This window comes from Prunus mume, linkage group LG6 (assembly GCF_029339155.1).
Source record: "Prunus mume cultivar Tortuosa linkage group LG6, ASM2933915v1, whole genome shotgun sequence".
Classification (NCBI taxonomy): Eukaryota; Viridiplantae; Streptophyta; class Magnoliopsida; order Rosales; family Rosaceae; genus Prunus; species Prunus mume.
Window position 1 is genome coordinate 4,091,999 of NC_142703.1, and position 23,286 is coordinate 4,115,284.

At 37.0% G+C, this 23,286-nt stretch overlaps 6 protein-coding genes, 1 non-coding gene and 1 pseudogene across 10 annotated transcripts; 3 read left to right on the forward strand and 5 right to left on the reverse strand.

Moving 5' to 3' along the window:
* Positions 1-713: 713 nt before the first annotated feature.
* Positions 714-848, reverse strand: LOC148915875 (U1 spliceosomal RNA; annotated as a pseudogene).
* Positions 849-1,608: 760 nt separating this feature from the next.
* LOC148915876 (U2 spliceosomal RNA) lies at positions 1,609-1,804 on the reverse strand. Its single transcript, XR_016128404.1, has one exon. It is a non-coding gene; the product is annotated as a U2 spliceosomal RNA (small nuclear RNA).
* Positions 1,805-3,755: 1,951 nt separating this feature from the next.
* On the forward strand, positions 3,756-5,614 carry LOC103336480 (uncharacterized). Its single transcript, XM_008239525.3, has one exon. The coding sequence runs from the start codon at positions 3,945-3,947 to the stop codon at positions 5,361-5,363; it is 1,419 nt and encodes a 472-aa protein (XP_008237747.2). The 5' UTR covers positions 3,756-3,944; the 3' UTR covers positions 5,364-5,614.
* Positions 5,615-5,734: 120 nt separating this feature from the next.
* LOC103336481 (Tetratricopeptide repeat (TPR)-like superfamily protein) lies at positions 5,735-7,990 on the reverse strand. Its single transcript, XM_008239527.2, has one exon. It carries the CDS (start codon positions 7,840-7,842, stop codon positions 5,908-5,910), a length of 1,935 nt encoding a protein of 644 aa, XP_008237749.2. The 5' UTR covers positions 7,843-7,990; the 3' UTR covers positions 5,735-5,907.
* Positions 7,991-8,349: 359 nt separating this feature from the next.
* Positions 8,350-9,722, reverse strand: RBL13 (RHOMBOID-like protein 13). The gene has a single exon (XM_008239528.2). The coding sequence runs from the start codon at positions 9,575-9,577 to the stop codon at positions 8,768-8,770; it is 810 nt and encodes a 269-aa protein (XP_008237750.1). The 5' UTR covers positions 9,578-9,722; the 3' UTR covers positions 8,350-8,767.
* Positions 9,723-14,808: 5,086 nt separating this feature from the next.
* On the forward strand, positions 14,809-15,958 carry CNX7 (co-factor for nitrate, reductase and xanthine dehydrogenase 7). Of its 4 annotated transcripts, none has more exons than XM_008239529.3 (2): positions 14,809-14,966; positions 15,361-15,958. In XM_008239529.3, the coding sequence occupies exon 2, from the start codon at positions 15,407-15,409 to the stop codon at positions 15,722-15,724; it is 318 nt and encodes a 105-aa protein (XP_008237751.1). In that variant the 5' UTR covers positions 14,809-14,966; positions 15,361-15,406; the 3' UTR covers positions 15,725-15,958. The 4 variants fall into 4 exon arrangements, with proteins under 4 accessions (XP_008237751.1, XP_088909881.1, XP_016650587.1 ...); XM_089053755.1 differs by lacking the exon at positions 14,809-14,966 and adding an exon at positions 14,989-15,141; XM_016795101.2 differs by lacking the exon at positions 14,809-14,966 and adding an exon at positions 15,127-15,265.
* A 1,113-nt stretch (positions 15,959-17,071) lies between these two features.
* Positions 17,072-18,179, forward strand: LOC103336500 (heavy metal-associated isoprenylated plant protein 8-like). Its single transcript, XM_016795043.2, has 4 exons — positions 17,072-17,206; positions 17,290-17,468; positions 17,560-17,653; positions 17,759-18,179. Exons 1-4 carry the CDS (start codon positions 17,101-17,103, stop codon positions 18,043-18,045), a joined length of 666 nt encoding a protein of 221 aa, XP_016650529.1. The 5' UTR covers positions 17,072-17,100; the 3' UTR covers positions 18,046-18,179.
* Positions 18,180-18,789: 610 nt separating this feature from the next.
* Positions 18,790-22,385, reverse strand: LOC103336484 (uncharacterized). The gene is made up of 2 exons (XM_008239530.2): positions 21,060-22,385; positions 18,790-19,124 (listed from the first exon to the last, which is right to left on the reverse strand). Exons 1-2 carry the CDS (start codon positions 21,903-21,905, stop codon positions 18,993-18,995), a joined length of 978 nt encoding a protein of 325 aa, XP_008237752.1. The 5' UTR covers positions 21,906-22,385; the 3' UTR covers positions 18,790-18,992.
* Positions 22,386-23,286: the final 901 nt, after the last annotated feature.

The following is a 23,286-nucleotide window of genomic DNA, read 5'->3' on the forward strand; positions in this document are numbered from 1 at the left end:
ATTTTATTTATATGTATAAGATTAATAATATTAAAAATTGCTAGGCATGTATAAAAAAATTTTTGAAGTTTTTCGATTTTTTTTATTATAAAAAATTTGTCACTGACGTCAGAGCCCTTAAAATGTTCTTGCCTTTGGGCTTGCCTAGACTTGGTACAGCCCACCAACTACCCGGGTTGGATTTAATCGATGGAGTGGGTTTTGCTGGCCTGGGGGGCCTTTTGTCCTGGCAAGTCCAATCGTTGGACTTGCTCTAAGAGTTTGTACTTGCATTTAGAGTTGGATGAAGAATAGGCTAGTGGTTGGTATATCCATATGTACATATTTTCTAAAAAATACTTCTATTTTTCATACTCGTTTAAAAGACTCGGTAAAATATACATTTTTTTAAAATCAAATGTACAACATACGAATTATACACTTACATAGAAAATTTCAATAATACATAGAAAATTCATATATTATACACGTATTTACAAAATTTCAATGATACATAGAAAATTCATATATTATACACGTATTTTTAATATATTATTAAATAAAAATAAAATATATTTATAGCAACAAACTTTACAATTACAATTGGCTAGGAAGAACCCAACACCAGAGCCAAAGTCTTACAAGTCTTTATAGCAACAAACTTCACAAATTACAATTGGATTGGAACAACCGTTGCCCTTGAGAATAAAAATTACATTTGGCTATAAGATTTGGCACGACAACAATTATGACATTGGGTGTCTTGCTTGAGGAGACCATAGGGAGGCACCCTTCCTAGGTGCAATAGAGGTCATCAACATAGGCCATGGGCCTTCTTGATCGCCCATAGACCCTATCTAGGTAAATACGTTTCCAGATGCTCATCCTTTTATATTTATACTTGCCCACCTCAACCCTCCAATCTTTACTTGGGCGATGCGGGACAAGTACACACATATTAGTTTTACTAATTGTGTTTGTATTGCAAAGCAAGTTCCTTGGTTTCACTAATGGTCATTTGAAAGTTGCACTTGATTGCAGGACAAATTCTAAAGGGAGCAGATTGTATAACAGAGTAGTCGATTCCCTTATTTTCTGATTCAAACAACGTATTTTATTGTTTGAAATATATAAAATCTACAGCTTGAAGGGTATTTATTACAAATTATATAGTGGCCAAATTTTTCATTTGTGTTTTTCAATATCTTTTTATTTATACTTTTTCATTCCGAATTCTACTAACTAAAAATATTTTAAAATGTTTTAGGTTAGTTTGGTTTAAATTGGATCATACTTCTCTGTGGAAAGACTATAATGAGGGTTTAAAGTGAGGAGGTTATTTGAGGAGGTCAAATCTCACCATCAACAAATGTAAAGAAATCATGGGACTTAAATATTTTAAATGTTTTGACGGTCGGATCGGTCTCCTCAAATAACCTCCTCACTTTAACTCCTCATTGTAGAAGCTCCCTCTCTTACAGTGTATGTTTTGCCAGTACCTTCTATGGTCCAAGAGGAGACCCCCGGACATGCTTACGAGGACAAAATAAAAAAGGCCATGATTTTGGGCCATCACGGGAACAGAAAATCGAAATAAAATATGTCGGGAAAAAAATTCAACTAGCTTTGTTGGGGTGCGCCAGGCCCATGCTGTAGTGTAATGCTTGGGCGACACGAGAGAGCCCCAGTAGCAAGCTACTGTGGTGGACCCTCCCCCTAAAGAAATTAATTTAATATCGTGTGTGCCATTGGCCCACCTATCAAATACTAAACTGATAAGAACAGATACTACACTTGATCTTAGCCAAAAGGCCGAGAAAGGTATGAGATGAACGTCTGCATGCTTCGCATTTTATAAGATTCTGCTTCGCTGTTTCGCTCTTTAGTTCGATGTGGGACAAAATAACGCAAGGATAATTGATACATTCTCTCATCCCTTTCGTCCTATTGTGCGTGAAAGCAAATTCAACGCATCATTCATTTGGGTCAAATTCCAAATTTGTATTTGATTACTGTATTGGATGGTCTGGAGAAGAAGTTTGACAACAAATAAAATAAAATTGATATCACTTGAAAAAAATTATAAACATATGACAAGGACAATAGTGGAGGTGGCAAGAATATTTACTTCGACGTTGATGGATGGAAGCAGCAGCCACAACTAGAGTGCGAGTTTTAGTGACTGGTGATAGAAATGATGGTGATGATGATGGAGGGAAATCACGTTGCCTATTAAAATGTCGGTAGGGTGTTATTATTGAGTTTGACTGGTTATTTTATATATATACACACACAAGCGATACTGGAAAGTGGGGAACAAACTTAGGATTTCATGTGTATAGTAAATATTTTGAACAACTTAAATTATAAGTCTCTTGCTTCTATAATTTCTTTTTATCCTAACTTCATATGAAAATTATTGAAACTTAATTGACGAGATATCTAAATTTCATGAAGACATAAAAAATGAAAACCATAACCCCCTCTCTCCAAGAAACACTCTACAAATGTTTTCACTTTGAGAGGGGAGGAAGCCATTATCCTAACTTCAAATGAAAATTATTGAAACTTGGCTGACGAGATATCTAAATTTCATCAAGACATAAAAGATGAAAACTCTAGCCCCCTCTCTCCAAGAAATCACTCTACAAACGTTTTCACTTTGAGGGGCCCTCTCCCTTTCTCCCTTTCTACCTTCTCCCATTTTCCCTCATTTTCAAAGATAGAATGTTTCCTCTATTTGTCTTCATTTTGTAATAATTTCGTCTCAGCGTCAGATCTCTACCACCATTCTTTTTGCAGTTTCTTCATGTTTAGAATAAGTCAAAGAGATTCTTCGGGATTTCTGTGCAGTTTTCACCTCTCCTTTTGTGAGAGTTTTTCACCTCTCCTTTATGAAAGTTTTATTTGTATTGTTTTGGTTTGGTTTTTTCAAGCTTTATCTATTTTTGGTTGTTTTGAGTTTGCACTCTTAGTTGGGATGCTTATACTAGAGTTTCTTCGATTCTATGTGATCATTAGTGGAGGAGCCCTGTATTGTCATTATTTTGATATTAGATAACTCTGTTATTGTAATGACTCCTTGTGACTAGTTTGTATTGGCCCTTTGTGTTTAATGGCTTTTTTTTATTGAATTACAAATGCAATCCCAAAATTTCAACCCAAAAAAAAAAAACAAAAAAAAAAGACAAAAAAAAAAATCAGATTTCTAAATTTCATCCCACTCCAAAATGTTAAAAACTAAATGTGAACCAGCATTAATTTACGTCCAGCACACCAAACATGACATGCCATTTCTTCTTAAATGTTGCTTGTGAACAAGTTGGCTAAGAATACCACGCAAGTGAATTGTGGCCTATAACAAGTTTTGAGAAATTGTAGTACCTATGCCACCACAAGTCACGTACATAAAATTGGTGGTCCACATACCTACTCACAATTAATTTTCTGATAATTTCTATCAATAATAGTGTTAAGTCAATTGCGCGCATAGACGATTTTTTTCGGCCAAAATCGGTAAGTTTTATTAATAGGAAGCCAAAACACTTACAATGTTATCCAGAATTTTAAATTTAGACTCACTCTGTCCAAATAGACCCATTTCATACCAAGTTCTTCAAAGCCAATGTCTCTTAGTAGATTTTACTCATTCATTGGTTCTTGGTCGTAATCCTCATTCATTAGTTGGGTGTTGTAGAAAAGTAGTACAAGCTACATATGGATCTGGATCTAGAGTTCAGCCGACAGGCTTGACCAACTTTGTCTCAATTGCAGATGAGATTGAACTTTTGGGAAAGTGCTTCTTTCACTGCTTTTTTGCTTCAAGTTTGGTCAAATTTAATTAAGTCAAACTCAAACCTATCCCGCATGTCCTATAAAAATGCCCATTGCCTTTTACTTGACTCCCAGTTTCTCCAAACCCATTTTGCCGAATTTGGAACTTCTTTCTCAGAAACCCAAAAAACATGAACATGAAGCTCTCATTCCTCTTGCTGGCTATCCTCACCTTCCGGTGCCTCAAGCCCATCTCAGCAGCCTGCCACGTGGACGACGAAGCTGGTCTACTTGCCTTCAAATCGGGCATCACAGCTGACCCATCCAACAAGCTCAGCTCATGGAAACCGGGTACGGACTGCTGCACATGGGCGGGCATAAACTGCTTAAACAATCGGGTCACAAGCCTCTCTCTTGGGGGTCAACCCGACCAACCCAACACCTTCTTATCGGGTAAAATCTCACCCTCCCTCGCAAAACTCAAGTTCTTAGACGGCATCTATCTCCAAAACCTCAACCTCTCGGGTCCATTCCCGGATCTCCTATTCGGGCTACCCAACCTCCAATACGTCTACATCGAACACAACAGGCTCTCGGGTCGAATACCCGATAAGATCGGCAACTTGACCCAGCTCGGTGCACTCAGTTTTTATTACAACCGGTTCACCGGTCCAATCCCGAGCTCAATCTCCAAGTTGACTCGGTTGACGCAGCTCAACCTGGGCGGCAACCTCTTTACCGGGTCGATACCGTACGGCATTAAAAACCTCAAGAGCCTCACCCTGTTCAATCTCGAGCAAAACGGTTTGTCTGGTCCCATACCCGATTTCTTCAGCTCATTTTCGGAGCTCCGAATTCTCAGACTTTCCCGGAACAAATTTTCCGGGAAAATCCCAGCTTCAATTTCAGCTTTGGCGCCAAAACTGGCTTACCTTGAGCTCGGTCACAATGCCCTGACGGGTCAAATCCCAGATTTCCTTGGAAATTTCAAGGCCCTTGACACCCTTGATCTCTCATACAATGGCTTCTCGGGAATTGTGCCCCAGAGATTTGTGAATTTGACCAAGATTTTTAACCTTGATCTTTCTCATAATTATCTCACCGACCCATTCCCACAATTGAAGGTGAAGGGCATCGAGTCCCTCGATTTGTCTTACAACAGCTTCCATTTGAATCAAATTCCCAAATGGGTTACTTCATCGCCAATCATTTACTCTCTGAAGCTTGCGAAGTGTGGGATTAAGTTGAAATTGGAGGACTGGAAGCCTGCAGAGACGTATTTCTATGATTTCATAGATTTATCCGATAACGAAATTACGGGCAGTCCGATTGGGTTGCTTAACAAGACTGATTTCTTGGTGGGTTTTTCGGCTTCTGGAAATAAGTTGAAGTTCAATCTGGAGAGCTTGAGGATTGTGAAGACGTTGAAGCAATTGGACTTGTCCAGGAATTTGGTTTTTGGGAAAGTGCCCAGTGGAGTTTCAGGCCTTGACAGATTGAATGTGAGCCACAACCATCTGTGTGGACCACTTCCAGCCACCAAGTTTGCTGCTTCAGCGTTTTTGGGGAACGATTGTCTTTGTGGTGCTCCACTGGCACCATGTAAGTAAAGGAAGATTGCCTTGACTAGCGAGCACATAACAAGAAGCTTGAAGGAAATAAAGGGCAGGGAGAGAAGTTGGGAGAATAAACAGAGCAATGTCTCTCCTTATCTTGTATGTCAATGTAGAGTTAATCTTATTAGCAGTTGAAACAAAGCAAAGGGAAAGGTAATGATAAAACCAATGAACTTTGTTGTTGGAGGAGCCTGAACTCATGGACTGGGAGTATTATCTTATAACAATATTTTTAACATAACAAATTGGGATTCATATAATCTCATCATCTTCTTCTTCTTCATCTCTACCAGCCTATACAAAATGAGATATGCACACGATGCCATCCATTAGTATACAGAGGTATACAATGCTCACACAACCTCAGATCAATCAATATATATTCTGTGAGCATTCTTCATATCAATCAATACATTACATACATTCTTCCATACAACTGGGGAATTATGTATACAACGCTTCTCTCACAAATATCCGAAACACGAGACTTGTACAAATATCATGTGCAGAATCACCATAAAGCTAATAACGCAGAGGATCACCAATAATCTCCACAAGAGCATATGCCGGCGGCAAAATGGTGGAACCGCTTAGAGTCTCGAATTGTGATAGTTCGCTTCTCGATCAAGGATATGAGTTTTGCAGTGCTGTGACAGTCACCACAGATTCTAAGGTTCTTAGTAATAATTATTGGCATGCCAGCATTAGTCACCAGAAGCCCAAATGCAATGGCTAGTTTCTCACTGTGCTTACTGATCATATCTTCTTTCACTGCTTGTTCAACATCATGAAGAATAAACTCTGTTTTTGACACGAATCCAGCCTCCCGAATTTTTCCTATCACTTCTTCCAATTTGGTGTATATCTTCTCTGACTCCGGATGAGATCGATCACCCACGGCAAATCTATGAATTTTATTTCCATGTTCGATAAAACTGCATCCAGGTTTTCTGATGAGACCTTTCTCCTTCATCAAAGCCCTCACCTTTGAAGCATCTCTCCACAAACCAGCTGCAGAGTACATATTTGATAGCATGATATAGTTTCTGGAATCTGATGGGTCCAAAGAAAATAATCTCTCTGCTACTTCCTTCCCAAGTTCAATGTTGCCATAAACCCTACAAGCACCGAAAAGGGCCCCCCAAACGGCAGAGTTTGGCTTCAACAGCATACGTTTAATCAGCTCATAAGCGTCATTCAGAAGCCCAGAGCGACCCAGGAGATCAACCATGCATGAATAGTGATCCAACCTAGGCTCAATTCCATAAACTTGAGACATAATGTCGAAGTAATTCTTTCCCTCCTTGACAAGCCCTGAATGGCTACAAGCACTTAGCAAATGAGTGAAAGTGACGTGATCAGGCTCCACACCCACCTTAACCATGCCTTCAAAGAGCTCCATTGCTTCTCTCCCATTCCCATGCACAGCATAGCCTGCAAGCATTGCAGTCCAAGCTACTTTGTCGGGATTATTTACCTCCCCGAAAACCTTCAGTGAATAATTTAATCTCCCCAACTTTGCATACAAATCTAGCAGTCCAGTTGCAACTGTGGCATTTGCATAGAGACCGCATTTCGTTATCAAACCATGGACACCCTCTGCTAGTTTCTGTAAACCTAGATTCTCACAAGCTTCAAGCAAGGACAGGACAGTGCCATCATCAGGATTAATTCCAGCCCTTCTCATGAGATTAAAATAACCCACTCCATCTGCTGCAGTCCCATTTTGAGCATGAGATGCAATCATTAAATTCCATGATACTATATTCCCTACAGGCATAGTCTCAACCAATCGACAAACTGCATCCAAATAGCCTGACTTTCCATACAAATTAATAAGAGAATTAACAAGCTTAACTTCCCACAGCATACCCAATTTCAGTGCAAAGCCATGAGTGTACTTTCCTTCATCAATAGCTCCCCTGCTAGCACAAGCAGAGGCTATAGATATAAGTGTAACCTCATTGGGTTCTATTCCCATTTCAAATTTCATCCTGAAAAATGCATCCAAGCATTTATCTACATACCCTCTTCGCGAAAAGCCCGAAATTAAAGAATTCCAGGAGACCAAGTCCTTGTTGGGCATTTCATCGAACAAGTTGCGTGCATCATCTGCACGACCCAATCTAGTATAACAAGAAACAAGCTGATCGCCAATGAACCCATCAGTATAATTGAAAGATTTGATGACGCAGGAGTGAATTGCACGGCAATAGGAGATTGAAGAGCAGGAGCCTACAGCAGAAATTAGATATGAAAGAAGAATGTCTGGATTTGGATGTGAGGGAAATTGGGGAGAGGACTGGGGAGAAAGAAGAGCATTGTGAAATCTTTTCTGGGTGAAAAGTTTGCAGAAACGTTGTGGGTTTTGAATTTGATGGAAGTAGAAGAAAGTTCTGGACTTGAAGAGAAAGCCGGGGAGAGACTGGAGAGAGAGTAACAGAGATGATGAACAAGAAGCTACTGTTATCATCTCCCATCATTCAATCTTTGTTTGCTTGGTGTATTTCTTGTATAGAGTTAAATTAGCGATGGTAGCTGTTGAACCATAAGGAAGGGAAATGGAAATGAGCAAGACGATGAACTTGTCTGTTGTGTGGTAAAAACACAGTTAGCAACAGTACCACAAAAACAAGACGATGAACTTGCCTGGATTATGGCATTCTGCAAGATGGCACATGTTTTCTTTATATATTTATTTATTTATTTATTTATTTCTTCTTTTGGGGTACATTTTCATGATACAATTTTATTAATACATGGATTGCGCAGGAGCCAATAAGCTGTCCTTGGAGGCTAATTTTGAAGCCAATTCGTATCCTTATTATTATTATTATTTTAATTAATGGATACGGGTAGCATCAGCATGAAGTTATAGTTATGATTTCATCAACATATACAATAATAATACATGTCCACTAGATATGGAAATCTCACCTCAGACCTGTTCTGAGATTAAAACAAAAACAAGAAAAATAGATGACTGAACAAAGAATAAATGAATTATCTTCCTCAAGGCTTGTATCGTACAATAAACGACTGCATGTGTATTGCAACACCATTACACAACTCATCTTCCATCATTTCTCTGAGAAAACAGTAGTAGAATGATACATTATCTGCTCAATTTAACAGACTCGCGATACTACAAATGACAATTAAAAAACCGTTCCTATAACACAACAATGACAATCAACCCTTACATATGCAGTAAGCAACAATCAATCACTCTAACGGGTCAAACCGTAGCACCCTGGGATTTGTATCACCACAGCGGGCAGAGGTGACCAATCTGGAATGTACCGAAAAATCAACAAAGTTTCAAGTATAACTAAGGCTTGGTGGATCTAAACTCTGCAATAACTAGACCCCAAGTCAAGGTTGCATTTACAAATATATTACACAAGCTCAACACCTGTAGCTGGTAATGCACTCATTTGCAATGTTCTACCATTTCCAACAAACCGTACAGATGGCAATGAAGGATCAGTAACGGATTCAATCTCAAGAAAACTGAAATCATATGCACCAGAACGCTTCAAACTGAACACGGAAACAAGCACAATCCATCCCAACATGGAAACTGCCCAGTAGTTGTTCATACCATGAATTAAACCCCAGGCAATAGCATACCCAACAACAATTCCAGATAAATGACCGATAAAACTTGCTTGAGGAACGATGATTGACGTGAAAATAAGTGACTCAAATGGTGCAAAACTAATGGGAAGTGAAAGAAATCCAAAAAGATGCAACTTGGATGTGGGTTGCTTGACAGAAAGAATCGTCATCCAACCAAAAACAACACAAGAATACCCAACAGCGGTAACTCTCCGAAAATACTCAATCTTGAATTTTTGGATTAAGATATGGTACATCCCCAAGACTAGCACTCCGGATAGTACAACCAAGACAAGTGTGTACTGCAGATAATATTCCATCCCGAGACCTATAGGCCCCAACTTTTCTACTACCCCAAGACTCCAAAGTGCACTCATATTGAAAACAAGATGAAGAATGCTTATATGAGAAAAAGCTGAAGTTATAATCCTCCAATGGTGCCCTGCAATGGCAGTTTCATAACTCAAGCCCACATGTGAATACCCAATGTTTTTCTTCTGTATGTAGAACCAAATTGCACTGCATATTCCTATGAAACAACTCGTGGCTGGTTTTTCCAAGATCTCGAAAACCAATGGCCTACCCATCTATAATATATTTCTTAAGGATGCTTCAAACTCAATTATATAATCTCAATACGACAATTTCCACAATAGTAATAAGCTGCTGAAGAATCAAGACCACTTTTGCAGTACCAAACATGACCAGATACTTAGAGCTCCCTCATAGTTTATAAATGAAAGGGCTTTCTCGAAACCCCAGAACTGTTTCAGAAACTACTCAGAGTTCACGAATTTAAGAATACCTGGATAAAAAATCTTCAATAAAACGTGAAGATTCACACAACCCACCATCCAAAATGTGCACAAGACAACAATCCAAGAAATGGGTGGGAACTTTGAGAATCAATCCAAAACCACTTCCTCGATGAATTTAATAAGTTGCATGAAACTTCATGCACAACAAGGAGAATCCTAGCTTCAGAGAAATATTAAATTTCATAAGCTTAGACCTTGAGGCAATGAAATTAGGTTCCTGAAAGATCAATGAATCAGAGTAATTGGGATTTTGCAGACATGGAACTTACTAGGAAAAGGAAAAAAACAGTAAAGATGCGTCTGAAGGGCACCAGAGGCACAAAACAAAATTTTAAGATAAAAGAAAGACAGTAAAGCTGCATACATTCCAACCACATAGAACAATAAAAATCAATTCTTTATACAAGGAGAAAATTTATTATTAGTGAAAGTTTTTAAGAAAGGTGTAAATGAAATCAATGTCGACTAACAGATGGCTAAGAAGAATCTCAAATTAGGGATTTTTCTGGTCTGAAAGAGAGTAACTGAAATAAACCCAAATCAATACATCCATGGACTTGAACTTGTATAAAAACCCTAACCTATCCCAAATCAAGATACCTGAGTGAGGTGGAGTGGGGCAGGTGCTGTGTTGTAAAGAAGATCTGCGCGCGCTCTAGGAGGAAGCAGTGAAAATCAATGTCTGTCCGTAAAATGAGGCTGCTAATTCGATAGAGATGAGAAAGACAGAAGAAAGGAAATGGGGACTTAAGGAGGAAGTGACACAGACGATGATGGGCTAGAAGGTCTGTGAGTTTTCCAGGTCTCTTTTTTTAAAATTTTATTTTTTATTTTATTTTTTTTAAATGATCTTTTTTATTGAGAGTGACCCTAATATACTAAATGGTTATCTTATTTACTCAAATGGTCCTCAAATTTATACCCGAGTTGCATTTTTATCTATCAACTAAATTATTCATTCAAATGGTCCATCAACTCTTTATCAATTGACACATTGGTTATACCGTTACATTTTGTCAATATTGTCATCAAATATAGGGTTAAAAAAGTCTAGTTAAATAAAATAGTAAATAAATTAAAAACTAAAAATTAACAGGAAAAAAAAAACATATCTCCTTCTCCCACTTCCTAGTTCCCAACCCGATAATCATTGCCCCAGCGCCTCATCTTCTCCTCCCCACAACGAGAGAGAGAGAGAGAGAGAGAGAGAGAGAGAGAGAGGCGGTTGCAGGTGCACGATGAGATGAGAGTGGGATTGGGTGGGCTAGTTTTTTTTAGGGTTACTTTTTGTTTTTTTTTTTAATTCTTTATGAGAGATGATACTTTTTGGGAACATGTTGAGGCAATATTAGATTTCATAAAGCCAATTTATCTTGTGGTACAATTTGATGATGGTGATGGCCAAAAGATGGGTGAAATTTATGAAAGGATGAATAATATGCTTGGCAAAATAAAAGATATTACGGCAAGTGGAATATATGCCGAACATTTTCCCGAGGTTGAAGAAATTGTGCTTCATAGATGGGAAAAGATGAATATTCTCATGCATTGTTTTGCATTTGCCTTATGGTTTCATATGGCTACGAATTAAGCATGACAAATTTCAAGAAAGCCACTATTTTGATTTTTTTATTTTGCCAGAGTTATTACCCATATAAAGAATTTAACATTTTTACGTTTAATACTCTTATTATACATGTACATACGTATTTTTTAATAATACATCTGTTTTCTGTACACATCTTGTAGACTCGGTAAAATACATGTTTTTTAAAAAGCAAACATACAATACTCGTATTGTTCACATACATACATATTTTTCATGTTTAATATACGTGTTTTTAACAAAATTTTCAATAATACACACAAAATTCACATATTATACACATAATTTTCACAAATTATTGAATTTAAATAATATATATTAACAAATTTAAATAAATTATATTAAAATATTATATAGTTGCCCAACTTTTTAGTTATAATTTGCCAAATTTTGCCGAATAAAATACATAGGTATTTTTTTCGCTCCGTATTTTACTAACTTTTAAAGAATGTGAGAGGCAAAGATTAGTTTTTACTTGTTGTAACAAAAATGCAAGATGGTGATTTTGAAATCTATTTGCCAAACAAAACAACAATTTCAATCAAATATTTATGGGTATAGTAATGAGAGAGGTGGTAATATTCTTTATATTAAGTGTTGTTTGAAAAGTGAAGTAATTACCAAGAACACTCCAACTCAGAATGCAATTCTCTATGACAAATAATGTGTGCAGTAACATAATTTAGTCTTGTTGGTTTCACAAGGCATTGTAAACATGTTTGAGTTGAAATTAGTCCCACATTGGAACACCTTAGAAATATAATAATTTGGATTGGAAATGCAAGTGGCCTAATTGAGTGGCTTGTGGGTATGGCCTTTGGGTCAATGGTAATTAATATATATTAATAAATTAATCAAAAGACAAGCCTAAACCCTAAACCCTAGCCGCCCGGCTATACTCGGGTATTTTTTTTATTTTTTTAAAAATAGTATAGTTGCGCGGCTTTACTACAATAATTATATATATATATAATAGTATAGACTCCCGACTATACTCGTTTTGAAACGTGGGCACCTAATTGCTAGGCTGGTCCTTTTTTTTTCCCTATAAATCGTATAGCCGTGCACTTTACCCGGGTATTTTTTTTTTAAAATAGTATATTTGCTAGGCGGGTCCTTTTTTTTTCCTTATAAATCGTATATCCACGGGGCTTTACCCGGATTTTTATTTTTATTTTTTTTAAAAAGTATATTCTTTATATATATATATATTTACTAGAATCCTTTATAAAAAAATCCCCTGATTTTCTTGTATCGATAAGAGTAGTTTAGAGCATTATCCATTATTGTTATGCCATTACCCGAATCTCTATTGTCCTCTTTAATTTTTTTTTTTTTTATTGCTAGAGTTATTACCCATATAAAGAATTTAGCATTTTCACATTTAATACTCGTATTGTACACGTACGTACATATTTTTTAATAATACACCCGTTTTCTGTACACGTCTTGGGCTATGTGATTTAAATTAAACATGATTATTTAATTAAGTATTTAAATTATTTTTAAAATTCAAATCTCATATAATTTTTTTGTCTGATTGAATTTGTCCTTATCTGATACCTGTTGGAACATGTATGAGCCACTCTATTTAAACACAAGCCCTGGGTCTATAGAATTATATCAAATTCGCATAGAACATTCATATTATCATTCTTGGATAGCCTTATAGATTAACCCACAAAATTTCGCTAGAAATCAAAGCCCTAGTGCTAGGACTTTGATTTAGATAGTTGTATCATAATGGAGCAAATGCCTCCAAAACTACAAGCATTAAGTAGAGGTGAAATTTTGTTTCAAGAACATTGCAATTTTGCAAGCCTCTATTTACAAGAACAATTAGTTTTTAATTTATTGCCATATTTAATTTCATTATTTAATTTATTGTTTAATTAAATTATTAGAATAATATTTATTATTGTTCCTCCAACAAGTTTCCCTCGAGAGAACGAGTTAGATCAAAGGCAAACATTTCCACAAAAAAATGAAGGAAAAAAAAATTGAACTCTCAAATTTATTTACTGTGAAATTTCTCTATCTTCAATATCCATTTTGGATATATTGAAACTACCCAATTAATATCAATAAAGTATAAACTAATGCACCTAGGAGGGTACTTTAAAAAAAAATATAAAAATACAAGGTATAAAAGGTATAGCCGTGCGGCTATACTACGGTATTTCTTTTATAAAAAATAGTATCACATCGCGGCTATACTATTTTTGACATGGTGGTCCTTTTTATTTTTATTTTTGAATAATATTAGTCTTACCATATTTTTTATACCACAATTTTATACCATATGATGTGGCGAGTGATGGGTACATACCACATTATGTAAAATACTAGTTTTTGTTTTTCTAATTTTATTTATTAAAATACACTTCATTCATTTAATTGATATGTTATATGATATGGACATGCCACATCATATGGTATAGAAATGTGAGATAATAATGTGGTAAGTGTAGCATTACTCTTTATTTTTTATTAAATAGTATAGCTGCGTGGCGTTACTACAATAATTTTTATTTATTTATAAAAAAAAATAGTATAGCCGCTCGCCTATACGTGTTTTGAAACATGGGCACCTAATCGCTAATTTTTTTTTTCTTCCTATAAATAGTATAGCCATGCGGCTATACTCGGGTTATTTTAAAAAAATAGTATAGCTGCAATGGCGTCGGAGACGACGATGGTCTTAGATGCGGATGAGTTTTTTGTTCATGTTTTTCATCTATGATATTATACTTTTCTTTTTAATTTTTTTTTTATTTTAAAAAAAGTAGTTTTAATAACCAAAATAGTATTTTACTGCAATAAAAGTACAATGAAAGATGACATATTGATATTTAAACCATTTTTTTCTCCCTTAGGTTATATCCAAGGGTAGATAACCGCATTTTCCTTGGACAATAGAGTCCAAGAGAACGAGGCTGAATTCTTGAAACTAGAAGCAATGCTCTTATTATGTTCTCCCTTAGAGCACTTCTACTCACTTGCCATAGCAAAGAGAAATGGCAAGTAAATGTGGTCACTGTTCACTTAAATAGTATATGCCCTAACAATTTTTTTGTGCTTTTTCACCCATTATTATGGTAGCTCTAGGGCAATTACTATCCATATTAGATTAATATTATTTATATGTATGAGATTAATAAATAAAAATTTGCTATGTATGTATATTTTTGTTGTTGAATATTTTGGTAATTTTTCAGATTTTTTTTTCAATTTTTTTGCCTGACGTCAGCACCCTTCAGGCAGAAACTCGGGCTATCTTGCCTTGGGCCTTGCATGCGATGGGTGTCAGCTGCTTTTGGGCGACAGGGGGCTTTGCCTGGGCTGGGCTGTCCGCTGGATCTGCTCTTATGCCTATCCATTTATCACCCATCCCACCCCTTGGAATCAATTCGTCCAAAAAAATCCTCTCCGAACCCAATATCTTCCAAAACACAGAATCAAACGTGGGCTCATCAGCTATAGCACTCTCCCGATTGCTCGTCTGCTGTCGGCCGTCACGTACTGTTGTGTAGCAGCGACGTCATCTATCAGGTACTGTTCTCTCCTCTGGAACTGAGTCGTTAAATCTTTCGTTCCAGATCGATACCGTACCGCGATTGGGTACGCTCGATCCAGATTGAAATTCGTAGGGGAGGTGAGCGAATTAGTCAACTATGGATTTGATGGATTTGATTTTGGTGAGTGAAATCCAAATCCTTGTATTTGGGTGAGTTGTGCTCTATTGCCCTACAGTTTTGCTGAACTGTGAGCACCAATTTTTTATCTGTCGATCACCAACAGGTCGAGTGGGGTTCTTACGATTACTGACTTTGTGGTGATATTTGCATTTTGTAAGCATACAAGTTGGTTTTTTGCCCTGAGATTCTAGAAACTAGAAATTTATGAAGTATTTGGTGTCTTAAAATTGAAGATGTTATTGTTGCAGGTAACATGTTCCGCAAGAACTAATTCATGTGGCAGGGTGTTCTGCAATGGACTGTATCCAAGAAGAGATTAAGACGGTAACTATGGACTCTACAACTAAGGGAATCGAGGGTTCATCTGTTAAGATAAAAGTGATGTTCTTTGCCAGAGCTCGGGACCTTACTGGCTTGAGTGAGATGCCATTGGAGGTGTCGACTGGCAGTAGTGCCGATGATTGTTTAAATAAGCTCATCGCCATGTTTCCCGGCCTGACAGAGCTCCGCGGGTGCATGGTTCTTGCTCTCAATGAGGAGTACACAACTGAGTCGGCAATTGTTAAAGACAAGGATGAGTTGGCCATAATACCTCCGATCAGTGGTGGCTAAAATGTAGTCTAAACCTTGGATACTCATAGAAAGTTGTTATGTTAGCTTTTGTTGAGCAACTGGAGACTGATAGAGCAGATGCATTTGCTAAAAGCTGCAGTTGTGCAGAATGCTAATTCCATTATTTTACTTGCCTCCACTATTTGTGAATATAGTTTTCCATTTCTACCCTGGGTGTAAAAATAAATGTTACACATGCCACAGATTTGAAGATTCATGTTTTATGAGTTTGGCGAGAAATTGTGAATTTGATACAACATAGAGATTTAAGATAGTTGTTGTGAGAGCCTCCCTATTATGGTACCCACGTGTGTGAGTGTTTCCCCCTTCCCCCTTCCCCCTTCGTAACTTCGACAAAACGATACTTGTTAGGAGGGCCTGATTTCAAAATCAAAACCAGATTTAAGATGGTTGTGAGGTGAGATGTAAACAAGGTTGTACATGATTTTTGTGTAATTACCATTTGACCAATCAAAGAGGATCTAGAGCCTACTTATAATTTTCAGTTTCATATAAGCTAACCCAGATTGAATAAGATGAGGAAATCATAATGGTATTGCTGCCATAGAAATTAAGGTTTAATAGAGTAATAAATCGGTTAGGGAAATGTTTATAGAACTTGAGCGTTAGAAAAATATAAAGATTTTCCATATGCATTTAAAATGATTATTATCGATTATTAAAAAAGAGGACTATTATCACCCAGTTAGTAAGTATCCATAAATGAGATAATGTAACCTATTTTTTTTTCTTCGAAAGGACTATTCTTAAAGGACCATGTTTAATCTCTTTTTTTTTTCTTTAAAAAAAAAAAAATACAAGCAATAGTCTAAGTTAGAAGGAGGAGGGGAGCTTCTCATACCCACACTACACTACCAAGGTGACATGGGGTTCATACCTGAGACCACTGCTGCAAGTCAATGTCTTTTTCCACTTGGTTAGACCTCGTCGTTGGCTTAAAGGAGCTATTTTTAACTAGAGATTATGTATTCTATCAATTTTCTTTTGATAATTTAGTAAGCATTTTATTATCTCATAAATCCAAATTTATATAGAACCACTAACATTATGATTTCTTATATATGAAACTGAAATAGAAATTAACTGGTCCATTTTGGAAGCCAAATAAAGGTTCCACAATTAGTTGGGAGTTAAACCGCATAGTAGAGTAGGGGAATATTTACATTAATAGAATTGAAAGATACACCAAATATACCTACCAATAGTCATGTAATCACAAATTAGGTATTTTATTTTTTCTAGCAAGGAAACATAATCACACATGCATATATATTATGCTATACAATTTTATTTTCATCTCATTTCACAACTCTCCTATTACCAGCCTCAAGAATTTTTGATAACCCAACTTCAACATGGCAGAGAGAAATACTAATTCCGGCAAAGAAATTGTGTTGAAAGTACTAATGCATTGTGAAGGATGCCAAAGTAAAGTTTCCAATTGCCTGAGAGGTTTAGAAGGTAAGATTTTCCTTCATTTTATACTGAGACTGAGAGCCTGCTATATAATTTTTGGAGTTTTTAAGATTGATTTGATTGATTAGGTGTTGAAGAGGTTGTAGTTGATTATCCAAATCATAAAGTGACTGTAAAGGGAAAAAAGGCAGACCCGTTAAAGGTTTTGGAGAGAGTACAAAAGAAGTGTAGTAGAAATGCTGAGCTCATATCTCCAAAACCAAAACCAGAAAACAGAGACAAGAAGGAGCCAGAAAAGAAAGAATCGGTATGCTTAACAATTGACTTTCCCAATTTTATATATCGTCACGTCAATTGTTGTTGTCTTCTTAGTCGTTTTTGTCTTGTAATCAATGTAGGCTCAGCCTCAGGTGAAAGTTGTGGTGCTCAAAATGTTGTTGCATTGCCAAGGCTGTGCAAATGATGTTAAGAAATACTTGGAGAGAATGAAAGGTAAAAATCTCTCTCTCTCTCTCTCTCTCTCTCTCTGATGTTCTCTTTTCAATTTGTATATGAACAAGAATAGATTTTCATTTATTTTCAGTTTGTATATATCAGGTGTTCTAAATGTAGAAGCAAATATGGCGAGCTCAAGGGTGACAGTGAGGGGAGTAGTTGATCCCCCAAAGCTGATAGAACACATCAAGAAAAAATTGGGGAAGCATGCTGAGATTGTGAAGCAAGAACAAGGTGGAGGAGGGGATAAAGGGCAAGGCAAAGACAATAAGAAAGGCCCAGAAGCAGGGGGATATATATTCCAATACCCTCCTCAATATTCAACTCAACATATTTACCCTAATCAAGCATTTAGTGATGATAACCCTTTTGCATGTTCCATAATGTAAACAAACTTTTAAGCTTGTAATTTCTTCCTCCTTTCATGGTGATGGTGCACCTAATCTGTGCCCATGGTTTCAGTTTCGGTTTGTCTTCAGGCTGTCCGCAAATTTCTTGTAAAAATAAAATAAAATATATTTTTTGGTGGTATTGGTACAAAGAATTAAGAGCAATTACTCCTACACTCTTGTCATGCATTCGGATCCTCCCTCCTCCAATATCACTTGTATTTAAATAAGGAAAACGCTAGAGAGATCAACTTTAGATACCAACTTGTGTATCTCTCTAATAGAGTGTGAGACCCATTGTATTGGTGGGCTCCACCTCTATTAGAGAAATGGTACACAAGTTAATATTTAAAGTTGGTCTCCCTAACATAACCCTTTAAATAAATAAATAAAAGAAAGTCTTGAGCATATGAGTTGAAACATATCAACTTATGGTGGCTCTATCTCCCCAAAATCTCATGAGAACTTAGTAGACAATGATGTTCAATGGACTAATAATTCCTGCATCTTCACAATATCCCCAATAGGCTCACTTGTAAGGTTTAAAGTAACACCGTATATAAACAAATAAAACCCTGCCAAATTAGTTAGTGTACAAAATCTTGGGTAAAGGTCTGGTGGATGCACATTGCTGGGCAGCTAGTATCATATAACAAACACATTGTGATTTTGCATTTCCAACGGCGGGCATGAAAAATACACTGAACATGTAGATAAAACGAGAAAGCACACTAGACAACAGGAAAAGAGAAGTAAAAATTTGTACCTGAACGGAAATTTTTGTCTGCATTTTACAGAGTGATGCAAAAGATTCTAAATTTCAAAGTTATAATACATAACAGACACAATCGTTTTGATACAAAGCGTAGCATAAGAACATTAGTACTTTTAGCACAGTTCATGGACAAAGTACTTTCTTTTTCTATGTACTTCACAACAAGAATTTTCTATCTCAGGCCCATTACAGGCCACGGATTTACCCCAGATGCCGGCAGCGAGGGTCGTATTATAGGAACCCGCCTCACCACTGAAAATGCTTCATTGAGACGCACAGCGCGACTCATGAACTGAGACACCTTCTGCAAAATTTGTTCAGTTAGATATGCCAGGTTCTACCTCAACATATACGTCAAAACAGAGAAGCAAAGTTCCCATTTGTAAAGCCACATAACTCATATAACAAAGTACAAGTAAATAAAATCCTACCATAAAAGCCTTTTGCTTACAACTAACATAGGTTCCACCATTTTCCCACCCCAACCTAATACGGCTAGAGCTAGATAGAGCGCATGCCCCAGCACAAAATAATTTGAAAAATAAGCAAAAGCAAACCATTTCATGAGACTTATTATCACAGTATCATGGATTTCTACGCTCTTTTACTCCAATGTAAATTCAACAAGAACATAAGGAAAACAAATTAACTCTACAGGCTACAAGGCCAAAACAGGAAATATCCACTAGTACTTTGCAAAGGCGTTATAAATCTCATGCAACATATAATCAACTACTCTGACTACCTTAATTGTGATCACTGATAATGCTGAAAAAATATTCACTCAGTATAAATTCCAGGAACTCCAGGGAAATTTTTTACCAAATGAATATGCCCTTTCTTGCAAAAGGAAATAAACAAGGTCTAAAAGACCTTATCTGTCCATTATGGTTTATTCTATTGCAACTATCTTCAGATCCATGGTTTCTTGAAATTATGAAACAGGAAAACAAATAACCATTAAAAGGTAACATGTGACCCTTTGCTAATTTGAAAGTATAGAATATAATTGATATACTTCGTTGACAGTATATTTTGTTTTAAGTTTTACTTTTTCACCCAGAGCTTTCTTAACTGGCCTATATTAAGCAAGCCCTTTACATGTTCATCTAAAGCCATTAGTTTGTTCACTCAGTCCATACATGTTCAAAAAATTGAATTATATTGATTACTCTCTAAGCCCAAAGTTTCTTTCCACTTCAATGCAGCCAGGAAAATAAAGAATCGGTATAAATAAAATTTCATAATTGATACAGGTAAGTGTCTAGAAATAGGTTTCGTCCCCTCATAGACATGTACCTATCTCAGCTAATCGTAAGTGAAGATTCCGAAACAAACAAAACTGCAGATAAATGAGCATTCTCTCAAAAGGGGAGAGCATAAGAGTAGTGGATAGAGGTTCAAGCCAATGGGTTTAATTCAAATGAGTTGATAGTGGCTTCCACAGAGGTCCTTGGAAAGTCATTTTGCAGGGTATTGGTTCTTTTTCTTCTAATCTATGTTTTATTGTGGGGAATGGAACAGGGATTTAGTTTTTGGAGGACAAGAACTTCTCACCTTCTACTAATGCTTCCATTGCAAGTATCTGAATGTTGAAGTCTGTGTAACTTTCACTACTTGTTCAATTCTATTGTAACTTTCACTTTTTTATAATACTAAATATCCTCTGCTTCTTATCCCCAAAAAAAAAAAAAAAAAAAATTCAAGAAAGGAAAAATGTAATACTTGTAACCAAACATAATAGCATAATCCCAAATAATTTTAACAATATTGCAGAATACAATAAATTAACAGAGGAAGGTGAATAAAACCAAATCTCTACATTCCTTTGCACTAGAAAATGTCAAACACAAACCAAACAGTGTAAGAAAAAAGTACTCCCAAATGATTCTTGTGATTTTTTATCTATAAGAAAAGTAATAAAGATTGGAAAGTGCAACTTTAGACATTTCAAATAAATAAGAAACACAAATGAATGAACAAATGCAAAATTTTCTTCGGACCAAAAGATAACTTTAGCCATTTCAAATGAGAAAGAAACTCGAACAAATGAACAAATGCAAAAGCTTTCTTCACACCAAAAGAAAACTGAAGTACAAAAAAGCCTTATAATATACACTATTTAGTCCTACTTTCACACCCTGAATGCAGTCATATTTTAGCTTTCCCATAACACGCAGTGAAGACTAATGATCATTAACTCAGATAAAAGAAAATAATAAAAATTGCAATAACTGACCTTATCATCCAGAGTAACCTTGAGCTGCAAGTTCTGGCTCTTTCTCTTCATCTTATACAATCGCCGCCCCAAGATAACTAACCCCATCACTGCTGCGGCCACAGAAAAGGACCAAACAGGGCTCACCCTAAAAACACAATACTTCAAGACCTCAAATGGAACCTTCCACCACAAGATTGTCCTCTTCACCACCTCGGCACCCGATTTTGCCTCAGGTTTCACTTCAGGTGCGGCACTTTGACTCCCAACTGATTGTCCATCTTCTGGTTTCTTATCCATGTCATTTCCACCATCCAATCCACTAAAACCCATCTCACTTTCCTTCTCAACCCTTGTGTTTTCCCCAATTTCTTCAAAGCTCAGTTGGCCTTCCACATCCAACCCACTAAGTTTGCCCTCGTCAGACCCGAATTTTCCCAATTTCTCATCGGTATACTCCATTTCTACAATCCCTCCAAAACCAACTTGGCTTTTGTCATTACCCGCAAAACCCAATTCATTTTTCACCTCAAGATAATTGCTTTTACGGTCATCGGACCGATCACTGCCCGAATCGGACCAGAACCCACCCGGTTCTTTTGCCCCGTAGCGAGTCACCGGACCCGGGTCAATCCAGCTCGGGTTGTCGGACTCAACCGAACCCTCTTCGCTGACATCAGCCACATCCTTAGCATACCCATACTTGCCCTGATTATCCAAAGAGAAGTAATCAGGCCTGATCATACCCTCGGCGTCAACATCAATTCCTTCGAAGTTACTAGGGCTTTCAACCGAGTCATTTGAGTTGACCAGGGGAGGGTCCGAGTCGTGGAGCATCTCCCAGTCACCGATATCTCCCCCTTCCATGGTTGGGATCGATTGATGGGTTTCGGAATTGGAGGGTGAGAGCTCAGCTCAAAACAGAGAACGGTTTTATTGGTAAAGACACGAAAATAAAGGAACCGTTTTCGTTGATGGCTCCTGTTTTGTAATGAAAGCCACCTGTATTTCCCAAAACCACTCTGTATTTGATAATCTCTGCAGAGTGTTATGGGTGACGAGGCCTCTACCCTAGCGCAAACTGGGCCACCTGTGGTTCTGAAGAATGGGGATAACATAAAAGATAAAGGTCGCAAGAGGTCAAGTTTGTAATTTTATGCACTTGTGGGACTTTTCTCAAATGGGCTTGTGCCACGTCATTAGTTAAAGTGAGATGAGTAGTGGAGGAATTTTGCTAGAGCCAGCATTGGGGGGGAAAGGTGGAAGGAAAACAAGCATTGATGAGAATTTTGAGATGTCCTTTTCTTGACGGGGGGAGGGAGAATTTGAGGTTGGAAGAAAGGAAGGGGTACGCAACAAGACAACCCAACACACGGAGTTTGAAATGAAGAGATTGCTGTCTGCAGATCAGTTGAGGATGGGCTTTGCTAAACTCACGGCGCCTGTTGGAAAGTTTCTGAAACAGACCAGTCACAATTTGAGAAACTTGTGAATATGATGATTCTGTGGTAGTTAGTCACTCGCAGTCTCGCATCACATAATAAATAAATAAATAAATAAATTGATACTTTTATTCTTTTACTTTAATTTGGGCGAGATTCATGGATCCGCCGACTTGTTTGATGGATGGGGTGAGCCGTGTGGGCGGTTGGGATTTGGGTGGGAAAAAGGAGTCTTTCTTTCTCTTTTTCATATTTTCTGTCAAACCCGTCCATCACAATGCCATTGCTACCGACATCCACATTATATTTATACATATGGTAGGCAGCGAGCTGTACATCAAAGTTAATGTGCGGTTATTGAACCAGTCGACTACTCTAGCAACAACCCAATATGTCGAGGGAGAAGAGCTTGCTTTTCTCAATTTGCTCAAGGGACTCAGGTTGTAGGGGATGAGCTTTTGGGTGGTAAATTTAACACAGTAGTTGAAGGAGTTAACCGTAAATTTAACATAATAGACTCGTGGTTCCATGAATTTATACATAAGATAAGTGTGTATGTGCTTATTTCACTGCTCGCATTATCTTCTACACCCAACCCAACCCAACCTATTGTTGTTGTGGATTGACTTTGAGGAGGACTGCGCCTAACTTAATTGGGTGGTATTACTAGTATTAATGATGAGTGGATGAATCATTTCTTAAGACCAATTGAGTAGTTTAGCATGGGATATGTAGCTCAAGTGATTAAGAGTATTCACCTGTACATTCGAAGTCCTATGTATATGTAGAAACACATGGTACAATGT